General features: G+C 60.0%; 1 protein-coding gene across 1 annotated transcript in view; it reads right to left on the reverse strand.

Annotated features, from left to right (window-relative positions):
* The window catches only part of FAM20C (FAM20C golgi associated secretory pathway kinase), a 62,359-nt gene extending 44,457 nt beyond the window's left edge, over positions 1-17,902 (reverse strand). Inside the window, exons 1-3 of the mRNA XM_055260850.1 lie at positions 16,441-17,902; positions 14,515-14,693; positions 2,639-2,717 (exon numbers count right to left, since the gene is read on the reverse strand). Coding sequence (XP_055116825.1) covers positions 2,639-2,717; positions 14,515-14,693; positions 16,441-17,042 — 860 coding nt within the window. The 5' untranslated portion in view covers positions 17,043-17,902. The remainder of the gene's footprint in view (positions 1-2,638; positions 2,718-14,514; positions 14,694-16,440) is intronic.
* Positions 17,903-23,185: the final 5,283 nt, after the last annotated feature.

A 23,185-nucleotide genomic window follows, 5' to 3' on the forward strand; every position in this document is an offset into this window, starting at 1 on the left:
CCCACCTCCCCGCTCAGCCCACGCGTCACACCGGCCTCCCCGGGTGACAGCACAGCCCTGCCCAGCCCGTCCGTCAGCAGCCTCGGCCTTCAGGCAAGCTGGGAGGGCAGAGCCCTGACAAACAGGTCCTAGGGAGGGGGCTCTGGAGCCTGGTCCAGGAGGCTCTCTACTTTCCTTCTCTAAACCCCAGTTCCCTCATCTTTACGCAGCGGTAAACGCCACCTCCTATAACTCACAGGGCCACGTGAGGATGGACAAACATAAAAGCTTGTGTACATAAACCCCAAGCACAGGCCGGGCCCACAGCTACCGAGGGCCCACGAGACGCTGGTTACTGCAGGGCTTGGCGCAGAGCGGCGGCTCCGTAAATGTCACTGTTCTCCAACCACAGCTGCACTTTCCACCTCCTCAGAGATGAGAAACGGGGCCTCAGGATTCACGCGGACCATGAAATAGGGGCCGGACAAGCTGGCGCCCAGGAACACTCTGCTCTCTGCGGACGGGACACAGCACTCGAGGTCCCATAGCTCAGTGTGACGGGGCCACCCCTCCAGGGGACGCTCCTGAATGAACCTGGAAACATTTGCGAGACTGAAAAATGTTCCCACAGGTGGGAGGCAGGAGTCTGCCTGCCCCAGCCGTGCCCGCGGCTCGAAGCCAGGTCAAGGGAGATCAAGACACCGCCATTCGGCGACTATTCCGCTCCCGTTACTGCCAGGGGAAGGGTCCACCCAGCACCAGGGGAAGGGCCCACCCAGCACCAGGGGAAGGGCCCACCCAGCACCAGGGGAAGGGCCCACCCAGCACCAGGGGAAGGGCCCACCCAGCACCAGGGGAAGGGTCCACCCAGCAGCAGGGGAAGGGCCCACCCAGCACCAGGGGAAGGGTCCACCCAGCACCAGGGGAAGGGCCCACCCAGCACCAGGGGAAGGGCCCACCCAGCACCAGGGGAAGGGCCCACCCAGCAGCAGGGGAAGGGTCCACCCAGCAGCAGCTGCCCAGGCTCATTTGTCTCCTGCCCACCCCCGGCTCCACACCACAGCATCCTAAAAGAGGGGTCTTCAAACAGCTCCTTCACGTAAGCCAGGAGACCCTCAGGTCTCCAGGCGATGCCATCTCTCCTGGCTGAGCCTGCTCAACTGGAGCAGAGGCCACGAGAGGCCCAAGGAGGCTGAGTTTCACATCCATGCACAGAAACGGGGAAGGGAGTGCTGGTGATCTCAGGCCCCACGCAGGACTGGCCGTGAGACCCGTGGGGGCAGCGGATCAGCTCCTGTGCGTTCATCCCACCCTGGCCGCAGCCCTTAGCTCCATGCCCTGAGCTCTGATGGCCTCTGTGTAATTTTGGTGAACAGCTGCTCCTCGGCCCTGTGTGAGCGTGTGAGCAGGGATGCCCTCGGCTCCGGGCTCGGGCACGGGGCTGTGACTCATCCACCGGCTCCCGGCAGCCCTGGGTCTGAGGCAGGACTCGTGGGTCTTGGGGGAAGACGAGGGCAGGGCTACCTCCCTCTGTCGAGTCCCTCCAGGACATCTGTCCAGAGAAATAAGAGGCCCAGAAACCAAGCCCAGCTGCAAACATCTGCCTCCAGCCACAACTTGCAAGCAGGCAGCTATATTTTGTTTGATCTGCAAAGTATATTAAGAGCTTCTGAATTAGTTACCACCAAGATTAAAACAGGAAAAAAAAATCCCTATTTCTAGCTTCTCTAGAAAGTTAGAAATCAGGCAAGATGGCCAAGATCTAGTGAGCCGACAGGCCGCTGGCCCCTTCCTGTGGGATGCACACCCCTCGGCCTGCCACAGGCCCCACCCAGCCCAGCAGCCTCCCTGGCATGACCTGCGTGTCCCTCAAGGCATTCTGGGTTTACGCCCGTGCTTGGAACACGGCAAATCTCTCTTGCCAGTGCATAAATGGCCTTGTTTGGGACTAACAGAAGATGGCAGGACCACCTTGGCCCACTGGAGGTAGCAAGCCCAAGACCCACACTGCCGCCACTCCACCGAACTTCCCAGGGTGGCCAGGTGTCCAAACACCCGTCACCACGTGCTGTTGCGTGCCACGGAGTGCTGTGGTATCGGTTTTGGTGACACGGTTTCTATTTTATCCAGAACAGGGTGCACTGTCCACTGGACCACGTCCAGCCCATTTTGTTGCATAAATGAAGACTTATCAGAATTCGGCCTGCCCCATCGCCACGTACTGCATCTGGCTGCTTTGGAGCTACGACCACCCGCTGAATACTGGGGAGAGACCATGCACCTGCAAAGCCTGAAATAGCTGCGTCCGGCCCTTTGTAGCAAAGGTGTGCGGGCTCCGGAGCCCTGCTGGGAAGGTGCGGACGGCACCTCTTTTAGGGAGGCATTCTGTTGTGTTCACATTCCAGGTTACTTGTTTAAAATACAAATGCTTATTCTCACAGGATAAGAATAACCAGCAGTAGGTTTTCAGTCCTATAAAATGGAGGAGGTGGGGAGGCCGTGGGAGAGGAAAGAAAATGGGGCCACCTCTGTTGCTCGTTTGCTGTGATGGGGAGAGTTGAGAGTGGTCACCCACACGGCCCTCCCCAGCAGAAGCCCGGCGCCTGCTCCCCTGCAGCTCCGGCTCCTCACGCCCCAGCCCACAGGCCTCGGCACTTACTTCATGGGTTTGAACAGCGCTTGCCCGTAATTCTGGAAGGTCATGATGAGCTTCAGCTGCGTGCCCCCCGACTTCATGGCTGCAGGAAGGAGGGAGAGAAACAGGGTCACTCTCTGGCCTCACGCCCCTTCTCCTCCTGGGCGGACGAGGGCTCTTGGCTGCAATCCGGGTCCTCTGGGCATGGTCCAGGGGTCCCATTCTGCCTGGGAAGTTTGAGTTTTCTGCAGTGAAGCTCTCACGTGGCTGATGGATTCCCTGCCTGATATTCAGGGTTGAGCCCTGGGGCAGATCTCTCCATGCCGACCACAGACCCAAGGGCCTGACCCCTAGAAGGGACGGCCAGGTGTGCTCACCTGGACACACATGTATACACCCACACACATCAGCACACATCCACACACCAACATACATTTACACACCCACAGACACCCCCGACACACCCCTACATACACCTGCACACCCACACACACCCACACACCCCCCTGCACCTGCCTAAGAACGGGGAGTGGCACCTCCAGCCCGTGTTTCTGGGGAGCTACAAGCAGCCTGAGCTGGGTGACTCTGGGGAGACCTGGGGCTGAAAGCACCTGAATCGTGGGAGGCAGCTCCCACGGCTCTGCAAGGACTCGCTGGGGTGTGGAAGCCTCCAGAAGGCTCCCTCCAGCTTTGGCCACCAGGAGGCTCAAGAACCCCCAATGGGACCCTCCTTCCACCACCTCGGGACTTCCTTTTTGCTGGTGGAGAAGGAAGGGGGCTACTGGGGGCTTCCCACAGCAGGGAAGGGGCTGGCCTCAGCCTGGGGCAGCCCCGGGAGCTAAGCTGGCCACAGCGAGGGCCTCCAGGCCCCCTGAGATGGGAGGTCATCATGCGGTGTGGACTGGTAGGTCCGGGCCACACGGGGGATTGTCCGGTGTGAGGGGCCTCACGGGGCCACACCAGGTACTGGTCGCACGCGAACATCACGGGCGTGAACAAGAGCCGGACATCCCTGCTGGGACAGAAGTAAATGGAATGTGGTGGGGTGGCAGGCGCCTGCTCGGGTGCAAAGGGGAAGAGGGAAGCGGGGTGGGGTCCTTGGGCGCAGCTCAGGAGCAGCCTCCCTCAGGAGCTAACATTTGAGCTGCTCTCAAACGAGGGGCAGGGCTGGCCCCGGATCCACAGAGGACGGCACGACCCAGCAGAGGAGGCAGAGCAAGCGCAGGCCCTGAGGGAGACAGTGAGCACGTGTGCAGGGCTGAGGGGGCCATGACTGACGCATCACAGTGGACGGGAGGGTGCAAAGGTGGGACGGGGGCTGGTGAGCCAGCAGGTCTCAGGGGGTTCCACAGAAAGGGAAGGGCGGCCAGCGCGGGGCAGCAGGGCGTGAGGGGCCCACACAGATTCTGTCCCTGGCTGCTGTTGCTGCCCTGGAGCCAACGGCGGATGCTAGAGGTGGGAGAGGCTGGGGCTGTGGCAGCTGCAGGAGATGGTGGTGGTTTGGCTGAAGATGGATAAATGGAAAAATCCAAGAAATATCTGAGGATCTGAGAGGTATTGGTGGAGTGATGTGGGATGTGGAGCAGTGGGATGGCCAGACAAAGAATGGCATGGAAAGAAGACTGAACCCAGCCAGCCTGGGACGATGGAGACGCTCCAGGGACCTCACGGTTCCTCCACGTGGCTGGAGGGCACGCGCGTGTGCTGAGGGCGTGGAGCTCAGGGGGGGCCCAGCCCTGCAGGAGATGGCGGGATGGGGGAGCCGCCTGCAGATGGGTTTGTAGGTTTGGTGGAAGAAAGCTCAGGACACTCCCTTCAGACGGGAACTGCCCCAGAGGAACCGAGGTCTCAGGTGGTGGCTGGCTGGGAAGGAGGGTCAGCGTGAGGACATCAGGCTTCACGGAGGGCCTGGGGCTGCCGTGGATGCTTCCCGAGGACACTGAATCCTCCAGGAAGGCCAGGTGCACGGGCGAGAGCACAGACTAGAAAGCAGAGTCCCCCCCATCCACAGGGCGTCACTTGGGCACAAGGGAGGAGCTGGCACTGGCCCCAGGCAGGAGGGAGACGGAGCCCGAGCCTGGCGCAGCCACAGAAACAGTCGACAGCCTCCGATGCGACCTCAGGGCAGTGTGTTCAGTTTCCTGTGGCCAGGCGTCTCTGAGGGGTCTGCACCTCCCTCCCCTCCCCTCCTGTTAAATGGGGCCCAGTATCCGAGTGCGGCGGCTCACGCCTGAAATCCCAGCACTTTTGGAGGCTGAGGCAGGAGGCTTGCTTGAGGCCGAGAGTTTGAGACCAGCCTGGGCAACATAGCAAGACTCCATCTCTACCAAAAAATTAACTGGTGCGGTGGTGCGTGTCCGTGGTCCCAGCTACTCGGAGACTGATGTTGTGGTGGTGCGTGTCCGTGGTCCCAGCTACTGGGAGGCTGACCTTGTGATGGTGCGTGTCCGTGGTCCCAGCTACTCGGAGACTGATGTTGTGGTGGTGCCTGTCTGTGGTCCCAGCTACTGGGAGGCTGTGGGAAGATTGCTTGAGGCCAAGGGCTCAAGACCAGCCTGGGCAACAGAGACCCCATTTCTACAAAACAATGGGGCTCAGGACGTGGACACCTGTCCCACCTCCTTTCCAGGGTCCTGGTGAGTAGGGTGGTGCCTCATGTGACCTGCCAGAACCTCGGCTGCTCCTGTAGAATGGGGGTGACATGCCTCATCTAGGACCACCCTTAGGACTACGTGGGGGCAATGCTGTGAGTGCTCAGGGCAGCAGTGGCGTGGGGACTCACCACAGCAAGGGCCACACGAGTGCCACGTCCCCTCCCCAAGCACTGAGAACAGTGACAATGTGGGCGCTCACCATGGCAAAGGCCACGAGTGCCATGTGCCCTCCCTGAGCATTGAGAACAACAGCAGTGTGGGGACACAGTGAAGGCCACACGAGTGCCACATTCCCTCCCTGAGCACAGAGAACAGTGAGGATGTGGGCGCTCACCACGGCAAAGGCCACGAGTGCCACGGCCCCTCCCGGAGCACCGAGAACAGCGACGGCGTGGGTGCTCACCACGGCAAAGGCCACGTGAGTGCCATGTCTCTTCCCTGAGTGCTGAGAACAGCCACGGTGTGGGGGCTCACCACAGCGATGGCCACTCAAGCGCCATGTGCCCTCCCCATTTCTGACGGCTCGTGCTGCCCCTGAGCTCGCAGCTCACACCCCGGGTCACGTGCCCATTCCCTCCAGGCAGCGTCTGCTCCAGCCACTACTCTGTCAGGAACCACGTTTGACAGGCCATGGTCAAGACTGGGGCTGGGCTCAGCGCCCTGGACCACTGTGCAGTCAGGTCTGTCGGTGAAACTCTCAGACGCCGTGACCCGCTCAGGTGAAGGAAGCAGCAACGAATCTCATTGCTCTTCAAAACACTGCACAGAACCTGAATGCCAGCCTCAGGCGGGCCAGCAGCTCGAGGCTCCATAAACGGGTTCCACCCGGGCTTCTCACCCGGCACGGGGACGGGCTCCACCCCGGCTTCTCACCCGGCACCGGGGGGTTTTTGATGACAGCAAACAGCGTACGATTTTACCAATAAGCAAGGCGGCCTATTAAAAACTTTGACTCCAGGTTACGGAGTATGTATTCTTCTGAATGCAGTGCACGGAGTTTTAAACTGGGACGCGTGGATGGGCGCCCGAAGCTTGGTAGTTTTCTCCCAAAGGTAAAACTGTGGTTGACTTTACTTTTCTGTTTTTCCCTTAACTGTGCTTTCTAAGTTCCCGCGATGAATCGTGACTACACTTTTTAGCAAGATAAAGAGAAGTGATGACGAGAAAATCCGTGGCCGGATTAAGCCCCATTTGATGCCCCCGTTTCCATTTAGTAACTGGGGTCACAGGATTTAATGGTTCCTTCCTGGCTCAGGTGTGACAGCTCATCAGCTCCTTCCAGGGCTTGTAATCCCAGTTTGTGAAATAACAACGTATTTTCCAAATCCGGTCAGTCCGTCCTTCTTCTGGAAGCAGGTCCTGTCTCCCTGGCCCTTGGGCTCAGCTGTGAAGCCAGCGCCTCCCCATGGAGCAAATAAACAATTAGAAATTAATTGTTTATTTGAAGATCTCACAGCGACTGAGGATCCGGCTTCCTGTGGACCGTGGGCCGTGCCGCCCACCTGGGCCCACCATTCAGTCTACCAAGTGGGTCTTCTGCTGAAAGACATTGGAATTCTGCTCTAAAATCGGATACGGTCTCCCAGCAAAGACCAACACACAAGCTGCCCTGCGTCTCAGGCCTTCGGTGCTCATCGGAATGGGTGGGAGGTGCAGACGCCCACCCTCCTGTCACTGAATGGGTGACCTCTGCCCTCCCACCCAGGAAGGGGCTAGCAGGTGGCAGAGCCAGGACACAGCCCAGGCCTTGAAAAAAATGTGCAATTTTGGGTTTTCTTAAAGATAGACCAAAGTTCATGACGCTTGGAAAGCTCACCTGATTGGTGGGAGAAGCCCAGGCGTGTGGGCACAGGCCCTGGGGACGCAACTGACGGAGATGCCCTCCCACTGCAGCCTCCCGTGCCCCCAGTGGACAGGGGTCAGTCAGAGCCTGCCCAACCCCAGCCTGGGGAGGGACCCACTGAGAGCTGAACCCTCTGATGCCCATGCAGCCGGCTGAGGTGGGGGTGTCCTGGCACAGACCCCGAAGTCACCCCACACCATGGACAAGTCTCAGAGACTCACCTGCTAAGCCCTCTCCCACCTACCACCTTCTCTCCATCTCCCTCTGTAGCTGCCCCTCCCCCGAAATCCAGGCCATCATCAAACCAACAGCACAACCGAACCCCAGTGGGCCTTCAGGCCCCAATTCCCAGTGCAATAAAAACCTATTATGCAAATCTGGTCAATCAGTCCTTCTTCTGGAAGCAGGTCCCGTCTGCACTGCTCCAATGGCCACCCGTCCTCTCTATGCACACGGGAAGATGTCCACGGGCCCCCGCATTCCCCCACTTCCCACCCAGCGGCCACCCGTCCTCTCTATACACACGGGAAGATGTCCATGGGCCCTCCCATTCCCCAGTACATTCCCACCCAGCGGCCACCCATCCTCTCTATGCACACGGGAAGATGTCCATGGGCCCCCGCATTCCCCCACTTCCCACCCAGCGGCCACCCGTCCTCTCTATGCACACGGGAAGATGTGCATGGCCCCTCCCATTCCCCCATTTCCCACCCAGCGGCCACCCGTCCTCTCTATACACACGGGAAGATGTGCATGGCCCCTCCCATTCCCCCAATTCCCACCCAGCGGCCACCCGTCCTCTCTATACACACGGGAAGATGTCCACTGCCTTTCGAACAGGTTCTCCCCATCTGGAACGCTCTCCCCTTCTGGCCCACCTGCCCTGAGCACCTCCCACCACTTAACTCACCACCTTTAGACCAAAGGTGATGACAGTCTGCTTCTTCCCCGGCCTCCCTGAAGAATCCTGTCGCCCAGATATCCGTCAGTATACATGACTCATTCATACTGATTAATCATTATTAATCTACATCACTAGTTAACATGGCTAGTTAATGTGATTGACGTGCACTAGTTACACAAGTTAACATACACAAACAGAGTGCCCTGTGCTTTCACTATTTCATGTTGCTGTCAGCATTAAGACCTCGGGGCCACACAGACCCTCAGATGCCACTGGGTTTTGCCTGCAGTCTCTCCCCGGGTCACAGCACGGGACAGAGGTGACGTTAGTGTGCAGTCACCTCCTCAGAAGGACTCCAAGATATGCTGGCATTTCTTATGAAATAGGCGTCTTATATAGAAAGACGGCTGCTGTCACAGAAATACTAATGGACTTCGGGGCCTGGCCCCAATCAGTGTGGCCCTGGGCAAGCCACATAACCCTAGACAGCTCTGGCAACCCACCGGGAAGTTCTAGAAGGAAGAACCCAGAGCAAGTCTGGAGAGACAGGAAGAGACGACCCTGAAAGAAAGAGGTGTGTGGCCTGGGGCTGGTCTCCCAACACCCCGCAGGGTGCTTATGAGGATGGAGACTGGGTGCAGCCACCACTCAGCCTTCGTTTCCGGTGGGAGCTGGAACCCTTTCTAACAAGAACCCCAACCTGACTTTAAATTAACCAGTTCCACCTCCTGCAGACCTGTGGGCCACCCAAACACATCCAGGCGTGAGACGCTGCAGTCAGTGTGGGCCCTCATGCTGCCGCCTTTGGCCCTGGTTATCTCGTCGGTGAAGAGGGCTGGCATCTGTCCTTGGGGTTCACGGTCAGGCGGTCCCCCTGCTCTTCACAGCCACTGTCTGGCCTCAAGGGTCAGAGTGAAGCACAGTTATTCCTGAAGATGAATGGGGACAGCTGTGTGTACTGGAAGTAGGGCCTCACCCAAGGAGGGCTCAGATGTGGAGAATGTGACACCAGGAGGGCTCAGGTCACCCTGTTCTTCCCACCCCACACATCTCCAAGCCAGAGAGGTCTGCTGGGTGTCCCCGACCCTAGGTGCCCACACACAGGCTCATATACCCACTCACCTTGGGCACCGAGGGACCTGGTTCTGAGGAAAAGGGCTTAGTTGGCCAGCAGTGGGCACCCTGGGGCTGGCATCAAGGAGGCTATAATGGTGGGCCCCTACTGCGAGGTAAGGGACTGGAAGAGCTGGGAGCCTGCACCTGCTCCGGACCTGGGTCTGCCAGTCCTCAACTCTCCTGGAGGCCTCAAGTGACAGGCAAGGCCACATCGGCACTGCCCAAAGTCCCGTCCAGCACACATCACCCTCGGGACACTTTCACCAGAACCGCCTCCACCCCAGACTGTTATTTATGTCACGATTTTCTTCAAGGCCCCTTTTATTTTGAAAGATCTGTTTTTTAAAAGAAAACTGCAGCCTTGTCCCAGTGGGGACCCCGTCTGCATTAAAAGGAAAGTCTGCAGGTGTGCGTCGGGCACACTCCTGCAGCTCGGGGGCTGCTGTCTCTCCTCAGCATGGGGAGGCCGGGCCTGGGTGACTCCAGGCCTCAGCAGCATGAGCTTTTGCTCCTCACCTTGCACCAGATGGCTGGGAAGGGAGTTGAGTGCGGACTGAGCTATTTGCAGCCTCCTCCAGGCTCCACCTGAAATCGCCCTTTGCAGGTGGTCATTGTCCTTCTTTCCGGATGACCCGAGGTCCCCCAGCCCTGGGGCCATGGACATCCAGCTAACTGGGCATCTTCCCTTTTCTCTCTCTAGGTCGGCCGAGCCAGGCCCTGGGACCGTGACCTGCAGGGGCAGCTGCCACCTGGGGTGGGCGGGAGGGGGAACAGTGGCCTTTCTGGAGCTGGCGCTGCCTTCCAAGGAGTCCTGCTCCCAAGGAACAGACACGGTGGCCGTGCCCTCCCGGGTACCGGCAGGCAGCTCCCTCTCGTGGGCTGACCCAGCGGAGGCCCTTTGTTCCTTGAAGCTCACCGGCTGCTTAGTCCTGGATTCTAGCTAGACTCATTCTTCCCCTTTTGGCAGATCAATTAGTGTCAAGGACTTTGGTCGTGCAGTCATTTTTCTTTGTTCAGGCATGTTCTCCCAACCACAGGCTTTGTCCCCATCTGGATGGAGCAATTATGAAGTCTGTATTTCAGTCCAGAAGCTGTCCAAATCCTCACATGCCAGTGGGATGACTATTTTTTAAAGTAATTCCAGGTACAGAGTAGTTAATTATGTCATTTATTCTTTGCATCCATAATTCTGCATGATAGAAATTTAATTATCACCAGCCCCAGCCGAAGGCACTGCATGCCTGATTTCAAGCTGAATAGAGGTAGATAATATCCCAAGATTCTTTAAAGGTGGCAATGCCGGTTACCAGGCAGCCAGGAGCCCAGCTATAAATAAACCTCCACTGGCCCTAACCAGCTGTGCTGTAGAGCACGTGGAGCTCCATGAATTGGACTGGGTGGTTCTGAGCAGGGGAGATTTAACAGAACCATTCTGAGGGAAGGCTCTGGAGACTTGCAGGCATCATTCTCCATTACAACAATACTTCTGGGCTCACGTTTGACAGTAAAAGATGAATGACTTGAAGTTAAAGTGAGCACCCAGGGGCCAGACAGCTGAGGGGACAGAACTCGGAGGCTGGAGCACGCAGGTGCCGATCTTAGACAAGCCGACTGCTCTCGGAGCCTTGGTTTCCCTTGCTATGGAGCACGGTGGGAAGGCAGGGCTGGCCTTTGGAGGCTCCCCCTGTTCTTGGTTGCAGGACCTGTCTAGGGGCACCAGGCTCTAAAGCTGCCCGATTGGCTTGGCCACGCCAAGGGCCTAGCCAGAGGCTGCTATCTCAAGCAGCTGGGTCTTCACCCACATCCTCCAACTGGAAGTTCACACTCAGAAGGGCCCTCAGAACAGCCGTGGCTGAGTCAGGTCAGCCAGGAAGCAGCAAGCAGGGTCAGCAAGCAGGTCAGCCCCCTTCTAGGACAGAGTACATCCTCCAGGGACACTGTGGCCTGACCTAGGCCAGCCCCCTTGTGCCGTTCCCTGCAGACCAGGAGACCTGGACCTGGACATGGAGCAACTCCCATGGCACTCCTCTTGGTTCACAGGTGAGGGTTCCCTGCTTCCTCAGGAAGACAGACCTCTTCACAAATGAGAACTCGCCTGTGAGCATCTCCAAGCCCAAGGCAGCAGGGAGAATAGGGCCCAGCATCCAGGCTGAGACCCTCATGAGGCTCAGGCACCTGCCCAGCCCTGGCTTCCCCAGATGAGAAGGATCAGCCCACCTTGAAATGCTGCTGCTGTACAAAGACCCCACCCAGCCGGTGCGCTGCCCCCAGGATGCTGCAGTGTTGGAGACCCCACCCAGCAGATGCACTGCCCCCAGGATGCTGCAGTGTTGGAGACCCCACCCAGCAGGTGCGCTGTTGGGCTCTGCTCTCACCTCTTTACTCGTATTTGCACATTTAAGCCCCAACAACCCTGTGAGGCCGGCACCCCAGGTCCATGCTCTTCTTCAACATCTTTGGGGGCAGACGTATTTGGGGACTGCAGGTATTTCGATGACAAAGGCACACGTGGTGCATGCTGTGGATCATGGCATGCCCACATGGGTCTGGGGCAGAACCCCATAATTAAACCCACTCCTGTTCCTCAGAAGAACACGTGAATATTCACTGGAACAGAGAAAAATCGGGACTTTTAACTAGCCTCGACAATTTAGGTTTTGCCCCTAAATACGTTCAGCCTGAGTAAGTTTTTGCTGGTGAATGGGTTTTACTTGGCATTCGGATTTGTAAGTCAGAGTCCAGATTATACCGGGTCCAGATTATAACCTTCTCTGTGTTCTCGGTGAGAAACCAGGTGCTGGAGGGGTTAATCCATTTGCCCACATCCACTCTGGCTAGTGGCTAGCAGAGCCAGGATTCACCCCCAGATCTCCTGGGCCAGATCCTGCTGTCCTGCCTGGGTGATGGGGCTGTGTCTGCCCATCATCCTTGCAGGCCCTGCTTGGCCCTGCAGAATGACTCTGAGCAACCAGCCTGTCCTCGGATGGGCCCCCACTCCTAGACCAATGTGGCCAGCATGGTCTAGGAGGCGAGCGAGCGAGATCAGCTGGGGCAGCCCTTCGGTAGGCACAGGACTTAACCAGGGCAACCCAGGCGGAGGCCACACCAGAACCCTGGGGTAGGGATTCCCTGGCAAGGGCTCTGTCCACACCACTGCAATGTCAGGCAGCCTGGGCACCACTGCCCTGGGACGGCTGGACCAAAGCGGGGTGGCAGTGAGCCAAGCCTCCCTGTCCAGATGGACAAAGGACTCCTGAGGTGGGTGAAGCTGCCCCAGGTCCCAGGAGGCCCCACACTCTCCCTGAAGCTGCTCTAGGAGCTCCTGGCACAGAACTCCCACACCTCTGCAGTATTGGTGCTGTAAAGCTGACCGGTCCCTGAGGGAGGGGGTGAGCTACATTTGCCTGCCAAGGACCCTGGTGGCCTTTGGAATCCACAAAGCCCTCCCTCTGCTCAGACCCTGCCAGTGCACACGAGGGGACTGTTGTGGAAGGCCATGCACAAAGTACTAGTTAATATTTTACAAGCTTGCTCACATGCACCATCTCATCATCTCCTTGCATCGATCCCACGCGGCGAGACCCTGCTGGACAGACGGGGAAAATGAGCTGGAGAAAAGCTCACACGGACAGCGGCACGGGAGACTTTCTAACTCGAGTGCTGCTCCTCCCGAACGCCCCTGGCTGCTGTGCAAGGCTCTCTCATTCCTCTCCCTGCCAAGACGGACCCCACCTGTAAGGTGAGCTGCCCGACGGACCCCGTGGAAGGTCCTCAGCCCCTCCCAGTGGAGCCCCCTCCTCTCCACACGCCCTGGCTGGTGTGCACGGCTCTGAAGTGCTCGTTCCTCCTCAGGATCGGGCACTGTGCGTGTGTGTCTCTTCCTGGGGCTGTCAGGTCCATAGAGGCAGCAGATCTCGTTGAGGCTGAACTCATCCTCAACTCCCCACCACCCAGAAAGGGGGCCTGACATGCAGGAGGCGCCAGTAAAATCTGCTGAATAGACCAACATGTTCATCAAGTATCAGATATTTCCTTAATGGTCACGCTCACTCTCAGGGGCAGAAGGGATGTTCTGGCTGTGGGTCTGCAGGACTGTTCCCCAGCACAGCTGAAAGCCCTCAGACCCCTGCAGGGGCAGGAGAAAGGCAGAGCTTTCACGGAGGGGGGCCTGGAGGGGGGCAGCTGCTCAGGTTCCTCCCAGGCAGCGTGGAGGGAGGAAGACCCCCAGCTTGTCCAGCTGATCTCTGTTATGAGGTGAGCTGATCACAGGGTGGGGAGAGCTGCAAGTTCTGTCTTCCCATGACCAGGTGAGTGCCCAGCAAACAACTCAGCACCTGGCAGAGAGAGCCAGAAACAGCCCCGAAGAGCTCTGGAGAGCCTACCTGCCGGCCTGAAAGGGGACACCTAAGTCCTGTGTCAGCAACTGGACAGAACCCCAGGCTGCTGGGACCCTTTCAGCACCAGAGTTGCTTCTGAGACACACATGAAGCTAATGCCTGGGACTGCTGGCCTCATCACACAGTGCAAAGAAAGCCCTGCTTCAGGCTCTCATGGCCTCTGCACCTGCCCACAGCTGTGCGCACCCAGGCCCACTCCCTGCAATCCCTGGGGAGCAGCTGCTCCCATCAAAGGGCCTCAGCCCTGCCCTCACTGCCTCTCCAAGCATTGGTGACAAATGGGACCTTCACACACAATCGCCTACAAGCTGAGAACAATGGCACCAAACCTCCACGCTCAGAAGCTGCAGTGGCATATTTTCCTGAAATCAGCAACTGGATGCCCTTTTTTGTCCGATTCAGCAGATCCCAAAGTACCTGGAGATGTTGCCTTCAAACTCCTCCATCCAGAGGCCCAGGCCTCCATCCTGAGCCCTGCCTACATCTCCTCAGTATGAAACTGCACAGCGCCTTGCTGAGCTCTGACGAAGGACGGCTTCAAAACCACAAGAAGCAGGCTCATGGCTGTCTTCCCACCCAGCCAGGGCCGTGTGCAGAAAAGCAGGAGAGTTCCATGCACACGCTCCCAGTGGAGGGGTCACCGCCACCAAGGATACCCCTGTATTCCTCTACCCCAGGGGGGAAGGACTCTGTCGTCCAGTTGGCACCCCCAGGACCACCCAGTGAGGAGGCAGAGCGCAGTGGACGGGCTGTCCAGGCGTCTCCCAGGTCATCGTGCGGCAGATCAGGAGCAAGTCCAGTGTGAGAGCACACGAGACGCGAGCCCTCTGTCCCTCCTCGCTGCCCGCGCAGATCGCTGCAGGAGGTAACGCTGCCGTAATGAGCAACGGCCTCCCAGACCTCTCTAACGCGTAGCCTGCCCCGGCAGCCCTGACGCCACACAGCCGGCACACAGACGGCCCTCGAGTGCACCCAAGGACACCTACCCACGCTGGTGATCCTCTGGGAGCTGAGGTCGTGCAGCAGGGCCTCGATGGCTGGGTTGTGTCTGGAGTACAGCTCGTACCGGTTGATGCCAATGTGGAACTTGAGCCAGTTGGGATAGGAGTCCACGGCCGCCTCCCCGGTGGAGAGGAATTCTGCACCTTCAGCACCCGCATGCGGCCTGCAGGGAGCAGCGAAGACGAACATCAGCACGGAAAGAACAGGCCCGTGAGCCGGATGACGGGGAGAGGCCACCGACGCCAAGGTTTTTAACTGTGGGTTCAAGCAAGTGCAGATGTATCAAAGGTGCCTCTGCTTAAAGAGGGCCCTGCAACGTCTGCGCTTTCTTCTGTGGCTGCTCTGCTGCCAACTAATAACACGGTGAAAAGCCTGTAATTCTTATTCACCCTCTGGAGATGCCACAGACAGCTCTAACTACAGCAAAACTAATCCCAGGACATCAGCGCTGCCCTGCTGTCCCGCCACGTCTATCCCGGGGTCACCGAAATGGCCCAGCCATGACGTCAGCTGGGGGTGCTAGGGGCTGTGGCCCTCCCCTTGGAGTAGAGGGGAGAACCCACCATTGACCACAGGCTGCATGAAAATCAAATCACAGACACGCCCAGTCTGTCAGGCACCTTCCCCAGCTCTCTGCTTTTGTTCCAACAACCAGGGGCAGAATGATGCAAGAGGCTAAATTTGATTTTAACGAGAGCAGCCTTGGGTGGGGAGAGAGGAAAGAGGCAGCACTCTCTCCAGCCCAGGCTCCCATGGAGGACCCGCCGCCCACGCGGCCTGTCCTCACATCTCTGGGGTCAAGGGACCGTTCTGGAGGAAGGACAGACCCTCTGTCTGCCTGCTGGGCTGGAGGGAAACGCAGAACTTGTCCTAGCTCGAATTCACCTAAAGCTGAGGTGCTTTCTGCCCAAGCTCTGTCCTGCGGTGGACATGGGAGGCGGGCTAGGATCCACTTCCTGGCCACTCACTGCTCTGGGCGGCCGTCTTTCCCTGCCGAGAGCCACAGCCCAGGCTGCTGCTCTGGTTCTCAAATTTCCATGCATTTCCTTGAACCTGACCAGCACGCAAGGCTCAGAGGCTTCCAAACAGCCAGTGTGTTTAGACAGAAGACACTGGGCCTGGCCACATTTCGGGGAAGAAGGGACTTTCCACCAGATCTTTGGGAAGGCTGGTCTCCCCCTCTGCTGCTGGGGTAACCTTCTGCAGGTAGTTACTTATTCTGGCCTTGCCGTGGTTAATGTTCCACTGCTTGGGGTTGTAGCATCTGCTTGTTTTGATCTGTGTGGTGGAGGGAGGGGCCGGGGGGTGGGGAAAGGGCTTAGCCAGGACAGTTTAAAGAGATGTTCCTGACGTGGCTTCTCACCCTTTATGGAGCCATCATCTCTCTGCAGCCAGCACACCCACCGCCCTTGCTGGGTGGGCCCCCTCGTTGCACCTCAGGGCTACCAGCAAGCCCCTCTGATAATTCTGCTCCAGCCACTGGGTTGAAAAGACTCAATAGGCACATCCAGACCTTCTCCAAGGTGCCCACCCAGAGCACCCTCGCCAAGTGTCTGAAAGCCCAGCGGCAGCCTGGCTCCTTCCCTCACCAACTCATTCATTCATTGCCTGACCCCATTTCCCAAGCTGGCGGCCAGGGCTGGCCAGGACTCGCTTCTAAAGGGTGCAGGGTCTGGCTTCCTCACCAGCAGCCACAGGGCACAGCTCCCGGACCAGCCGGCAGCCCCTCCCAAGGAGGTTATTCTGGAGACAAAGGCAGTGCCCTGAGGTAGGCGGCTGCCTCCTCCCGCACCACACTCCCTGCCCGGCCTCTTCCATGGGGGCAGCCCTTCGGGGCCCCTGAACCTCTCTACCCCATGCCTTGGGCTCACGGCTCCCTTGGGGGCGGGCACCTGCCAGCCCCCACTCACCAGTCCGGGTTCTCCGCCGCTTTGGGGCTGAGCCTGGTGTCGCTGTTCACACTGAACAGGACGTCGTCCTCCGTGAGCCGCGGAGCCACCCGGTAAAGCGGGTGCTCGAACAGCCTGGCCAAGAGGGAGGCGTCTCCGCCGGGGCCGGGGGGCGGCTCGGACCGGCGCGGGCCGGGGTCTCGCAGCAGCGGCCGGTGCGCGGGGTCGTGGGGTCTCTGGGCGCCGGGATCCCGGCCCCGCAAGGCGCGCTCGGCAGGCTCGGCCGCCGGCGGCAGTTTCTCCAGCGAGTGGGACGACAGGTTGGAGGAGGGGTCGGAGCTGAAGTCCTGCAGGATGCGGAGCGTGTGCTTGTTGGGCCAGCCCGCGTCGCCGGCGGCGGAGGAGGCGGCCGGGGGCTCCCCGGGGCGGCCCCGAACCTGGGCCCAGCCGGGCGCGGCCACCTCTGCGGCGGGCTGCGCGCACGAACAGCCGGGCTCCCCTGAGGGCCGCGCGCCGCGTCGCTCCAGCCTGGGCAGCAGGTCCAGGGCGATGTGCAGCGCGCAGGCCACCAGGAACACCATCAGGATGAGCACGCGGAACCGGCGCACCAGGACCATCTTCATGGCCGCGCGGGCCGGCCCGGGCCTGGAGCGCGTTCTGCCCGCGCCCCTCTAGCTGCAGCTGGGCAGGAGCGCGGCGCCGCCTCGCGGGTCAAGGTCCATCGGTGCCGGGCGGCTACCAGCTCCGGGGCTGTCCCCGGGCCCGGACCGCGTGCAGGGCGCCCGCCGCCAAAGCGCTGGGTCCCCGCGCCATCTCGGGGCCGTCCCCGCTCGGCCTCTCCGGAGCGGCCGCGCCCTCAGCCGGGGAGCCCAGGGGTCCTGGTCCGTGGAGCCGGGCGCGCGGGGGGCGGCGGGGGCCGCAGCAGGGGGAGGCTCGGCGCTCGCAGTCGCCGGCGCGGGGATCATCGGGCGTGTGGGTCCATTCCGGCCCGGGGGCGCGACGGGCCTGGGCGGTGGCGGCGGCCGCAGGCGACCCGATCCTCAGCGCGCTCCTCTCCAGGCGCCGGGCGGGCGGGCGGGCGGGGAAGGGGCGGCTCCTCCGGGCCGGGCTCTGCTCTCACGCCGCGCCCGGGAGACCGGGGCTGGGGGGAAGGGGGGGCGAAGGGCGGAAGGGGTGGGCGCGGGGAGCGGCCGGCGGGGTCCCGGGCAGGTGCAGCGGCCGCCCCGAGCGCAGCTCCCGCCTGGCCGAGCCTCTCGGCGCCCCGCGCCCCGGGCGGGCAGATATCGAGCGCCGCGGAGCCGCCCCCCGCGTCAGCGCCCACAGATTGGCGGAGCCGCCGCCCCACGAGTCACGGCTGGGCCCGGGCCGGCTACGCTCCTGCTCTCCTTCCTCCTCCCCTTGGCCGCGCCCCGCGACGCCTCTGCAGCTCCGGTCCCGCTAAGGAGAGGGCGCCTCCTGCCCGCGGTTTGCAGAGGGAAGCGGCGGAGACCCGGAGGGCGCGCTCGGTTCTGGCCAGTGGGGGGCCAGAGTGGGGGGCTCCGGCCTGGCCGCTTCCTGGGATCCCCGCCCGGGGCCGCCGCCGCCGCCAGCTGCAGCCTCTCGGCTCCTCCCCAGAGGAGCCCGGGGCCGGGGCCCAGGCCAAGTCCCTCCCCGGAGCCGCGGGGCGTCTGCGCCGCCGGATGAGCTCCCCGCCGGGCGGCGACCCCGTGCCCCACGCCCGTCTCTGCAAGGAGGAGGCGGAGGCGGCCCCGCGAGAGAGGCCCAAGGAGCGACTGGGCCTGGACCCAGGGGACGCCAGGGCAGCGGAGCTCCCGGTCCCACCCCCCCTGCCCACCCGCGGGACTCGCCTGCCTTAACCTTCCCGGCGCCGGGCCCGCTGGGGGCGCTGAGAGGGGCTGGTGTGCTGGGGGCGCCTTCCTGCTTGGGGCCGACGGGGGTGCGTGAGTGCAGGCGTGTGCGTGTGCGTGTGTGTGCGCATGTGTCTGGATGTGTAACTGTGTGTGTGTGCATGTGTGTCTGGATGTGTAACTGTGTGTGTGTGTGCATGTGTGTGCGTGTGTGTATGCATGTATGCGTGTGTGTGTGCACGTGTGTGTGTGTTCACGTGAGTGTGTCTCATCTGTCACTCACACCCAGGGGAGCAGTGCTTGTACAACCAGCTGGTGGCTTCTGGCTGTGCAGCCCCCAGTAGGGAATATGAGTTAATGTGGATGTCAGCCTAAGATGTAGTCAGGGAGGTAAGTGTGTGGGAGGAGGCCACATCCCCTGGCCCTCAAGCCAGCTGCTTCCCCAGTGCCCAGACTGCCTGGGCCAGCAGCCTCTCCAGCAAGCCCAGGCGGGTGGGCTGGGAGCAGGGCCTGGGCGGCCGCTCTTACTTTCACGGCTGGCTGTGTTACCAGGGCCCTCCCTGCCCTCTCTGGGCCTCAGTTTCCTCTTATGTGAATTAAGGGCGTTGAGCCCATTGTTCCTGAGGAATCACTCATCTCTGAGCCTGGCCCAACGCGTGGCATTCCGTAGCACCCACTAGATACTTATAAGGGGAGAAGTTGTTCCAGTCCGGCTGGTCAGTGGAATCCATGCGTCTTGGGCCATTTGAAGTGAGTGAAGGGCTGGGTGCGGCCCCCCTGGAGCTGGACTGCAGGCTGTGTTGGGTGGGGCGGTGTGACCTGGAGGTGGGCTGCCCCCTCAGGAGACAGCTTCACCCCTGTGAGTGGACCTCATCCTTCCTTCCTTCCACTCACATGGACAGCACATCTGTGTGTAGACAGGGTCACCGAGAGAGGCCAAGGGGGGTGAGGAGGAAGATCCCAGGTGTGGGGGGAGTCCTGGGGGAGCAGACAGCAGGGACAGAACCCTGTGGCAGGAAGGAAGGTCTTGGCCTGTGTTCTCCCAGCAAGGGTCCCCTTGGACTTGGAGTTCTATAGGCTCCTGGCCCCCCCATCTCTCCCGTAGCCTACAGGATCTCGACCCAGAGCTGTGCCTACTGTCTCAGGGCAGATGTGGGGCTGGGCAGACCCCATGGAACACTGTTATCCAGTGTGGGGGGCCTCATGGAGGTTCCCTGGGCACTTACTTTCACTTGCCTCCTGCCCCCCGTTCCTCTCCCCTCCCATCCTCACCCCCAGAGTGGTTTTCGGGAACCTGGCTGCTATCTGGACCCCACTCCTCTCCCCTCCCACCACCACCCCCAGAGCAGGTTCTTTGGGAGCCCGGCTGCTATCTGGAACCTGTGCAGCACTGGACGCCTCCCTCCCTCGCACAGGGTCCTGGTTCATCCCGTCTGTTGTCCCTTAGAACAGTGGCCTTTACCTTACCAGGTCCTTCAGAAGCCCCCCCCCCCCACCACCACCACTGCCCGCCACTGTTTTCCGGACAGCACCTGCTGTGGTCTGAAGACACTTTCTTCTGCTCCCGTTTGTTGTTTATCTCCCTGAAGCACAAGCACTCGAGGAAGACAGGAGCCTCGTTCAACGTTCCGCCCAGGGCCAGGCACAGCGCAGGCTCTCAGAGGAGGGACCAGGAGTCCACAGGCTGTGGCAGCGCGAGACGAAAGTCGGAAGACAGGACCCCGCTGAGGAGTGAGGAGAGAGCGGCCAGCCCTCGGCCGGACCCTTCTGCCTGGTGCCTTTACTGGGCTCTGATGAGGAATTTGGTGGTTCAGTCGGCCCATCCGTGGACACCATGCAAACAGAGAAAACAGACACACACAGATACACACATAGATACACACACGTGGACACACAGATACACACATAGATACACACAGAAACACACAGATACACACATGTGGACACACAGATGATACACACATAGACACAGATATATAGACACACACAGATACACACATGTGGACACACAGAAACACACAGACACACACAGACATACCCATAGATACAGATATATGCATGGACACACAATACACAGACACAAGATGATACATGCATAGACAGATATATGGACACACACGGACATACAGATGCATACATAGACACATATGGACAGACACAGATACATAGACACAGACACACACGTAGACACACATGGACATACAATACTCAGATGGACACACAGATAATATACACATAGACACAGATCTACAGATACACAAAGACATACACGCAGATATATATAGATGCACAATAGACACAGATACACATGTCAACACACATGGACAGACACAGACACACACCAATACACACATAGATATTCAAAGACACAGGTACACAGACACATATACATACAGACACATACACACAGACATGTATACACACATACACACATATATACACACAGACACAGATATACACACAGACACAGACATACACACACACACACACAGACACACACACAGCCACACAGGTCCTGAGCCTCCCTGGGCCCTCCCTTGTGCAGAGGCGGAGGGGCCGGCTGTCGGGGAGGGCACCTGTAGAGGACACAGGCCCCATCAGAGACCAGGGAGTGGCTCTGGGAGCCTTTTTCTTCCCAAGGGGCTGGAGCTCCAATTAGCCAAGGTGAGCGCCAGGTGGTGACAGGAATGACGTAGGAAAGTAAGACTGGGGCCAGGCAGGGAGGGCCGCCTGCTCTGGGTGTGAGGGGGTTGCTATCTTAGACCTTGGTCTGGGAAGGCCTCCAGGCATGGCTTTGCACAGAAGCTTGTACCTGAGGGCTCAGCCCCTTGGAGGCCTGCGGGGCTGGAAATGGCAAGGCTGGAGCAGGGCCATGTCTGACCCTCTGCGGGGAGAGAAGGCCTGTGAGGTGGGCATTGTGTGAGGGGCCAAGTGGCCTCTGTAAGGTCCGCAGCTGGGGCCAGCCTATGGGCTGTGTCCTGAGTGAGGGGGCCGTGGGAGGGCTGGGGACAGAGGGACGACCCTGGGTCTTGGGTCAGGAGAGGCTCACTAGGGGCCGGGCGGATGGGTCTAAGGAGGGCTGAGGGCGGGGCGGGGAGAGCAGCTGTGTGGTGAGGACGTAGGGAGGTCCAGCCAGAGCCCCCGGGGAAGGGCGGTTGTCATGTGGATGTGCTGGGAATTAGGAAAGCTTGTGGATTGCGAGGCCTCAGTATGCAAAGCCCTGGGACAGATGGACCCTCCAGGAATGAGGGGGACAGACGGGCCCCCCAGGAATGAGGGGGACAGATGGCCCCCCAGGAATGAGGAGGACAGACAGGCCCCCCAGGAATGAGGGGTATAGACGGGCTCCCTAGGAATGAGGGGGGCAGATGGGCCCCCCAGGAATGAGGGGGACAGATGGGCTCCCTAGGAATGAGGGGGGCAGATGGGCCCCCCAGGAATGAGGGGGACAGACGGGTTCCCCAGGAATGAGGGGGGACAGAAGACCCCAGAGCTGAGGACCAGGCCTGCCCCCTGGCACCACCAGACAACAGGAGGGCACTGCTGCTCTTAATTGAAAGTCTTGGTGCAGCTGGGGGCGTGGAGGATTCCTGGGGGAAGCTTCATGCTGCAAGGTGGAAAAGTCGTTCCCTCTGCACCCTTCATAGACCTTAAAGTTGAGACAGACCCCGTAAGGAAAGACAGATAACAAGAGAAAAACAAACAGAAGCTTAATAGCATGTATACCTTGGTCTGCACGGACGGACTCAGGGGACAGACTATATGTCAAAGACGTGGCTTGGAGCTCAGCCTTGAAGACCATGTTTGACGGAAACAAAGAGAAAGGGTGTGTGGGGAGGGGCCCAAGAAATTACCCCAAACTGGGGTCAGGCTTCTCCGTGGATGAGCGTCTCTGGTGACTTACAGCCGGCCTTCCGGCCCAGAGAGGGGGGCACCCTGGTGAGTGCAGATTCCTGTACGGATGTGACTTTCTCTTACAGAAGAGCAGCTTCCACTCTTGCTTTCAGAATTTCTCCTGTGGTTGCAGTTTCTCAAAATAAGCAGCTCAAAATAATGCTTATGCCAAAGAGGCATATTTTGGGGTGGCATATTCTGGTCGGCTCTTCATGGAATCGGACAGAAAAATGGGGCAGAGGCCGGGGAGGGGAGCGGGACCGACTTCCAGTTCCCAGACCCGAGTGAGGGAAGCTGAGGCTGAGCTCTGGACCTTGGGGTCTGAAAGGGGTTCCCTGAGGACACTCTGGGAGTGGGGGGAACAGCTGCCTCCTCAGGTTTCTCCCAAGGGTTCTTGCCTGGGGAGACCTGGACTGGGCAAGGCTTGGCAGCTGCCCTGCCAGGAGGAGGGAGACAGGGCTGCAGTGGGGGGGTGCAGGGTCGCTGGGGTCCCACCCGGGGGTGCTGGGACTGGCCAGAGGACACACTGCGATTTCCCAATGGGCCGGGAAGGAAGGAGGGGCTTTCCAGGCAGAGCACGACCCCGCACAGGAGGCAGAGACAGTCTCTGAGTGTCCCCGTCAGGTCCCTGGGACTGTGGCAGGGGAAGAAGCCACAGTACCTCCTGCCCTTTAGGACAGGAGAGGTTGTCGCCCCAGCGTCGCTGGAGCCCAGTGCTCCTCCGATGAGCCAGCGCCTGAGCCCTGAGCTGCCAGCTGGCCTGGCTGGAGCCTCCACTGATCTTCCCGGGAGAAAGAGGCCGCCGTGCGTAAGTAGCGAGGGGTAAGAGGAAGCGCAGAGCCGTGTTGCTCGTGTACGAAGGGGAAAGAAGGAAGCCCGTCTGCGTGGCTGTGCAGGGGATATTGGAGCAGAGCTGAAGGAGCTCATGCAACGCTCATCTGTGAAGGGGGCACCGCGATGCATAGGTGGGAAAGAGATGCTGGGCCATAAAGTTTGGGGTGCATGATGGCGTGGAGGAGAAAGCC

The sequence above is a fragment of the Symphalangus syndactylus genome, chromosome 22 (assembly GCF_028878055.3).
Source record: "Symphalangus syndactylus isolate Jambi chromosome 22, NHGRI_mSymSyn1-v2.1_pri, whole genome shotgun sequence".
NCBI lineage: Eukaryota > Metazoa > Chordata > Mammalia > Primates > Hylobatidae > Symphalangus > Symphalangus syndactylus.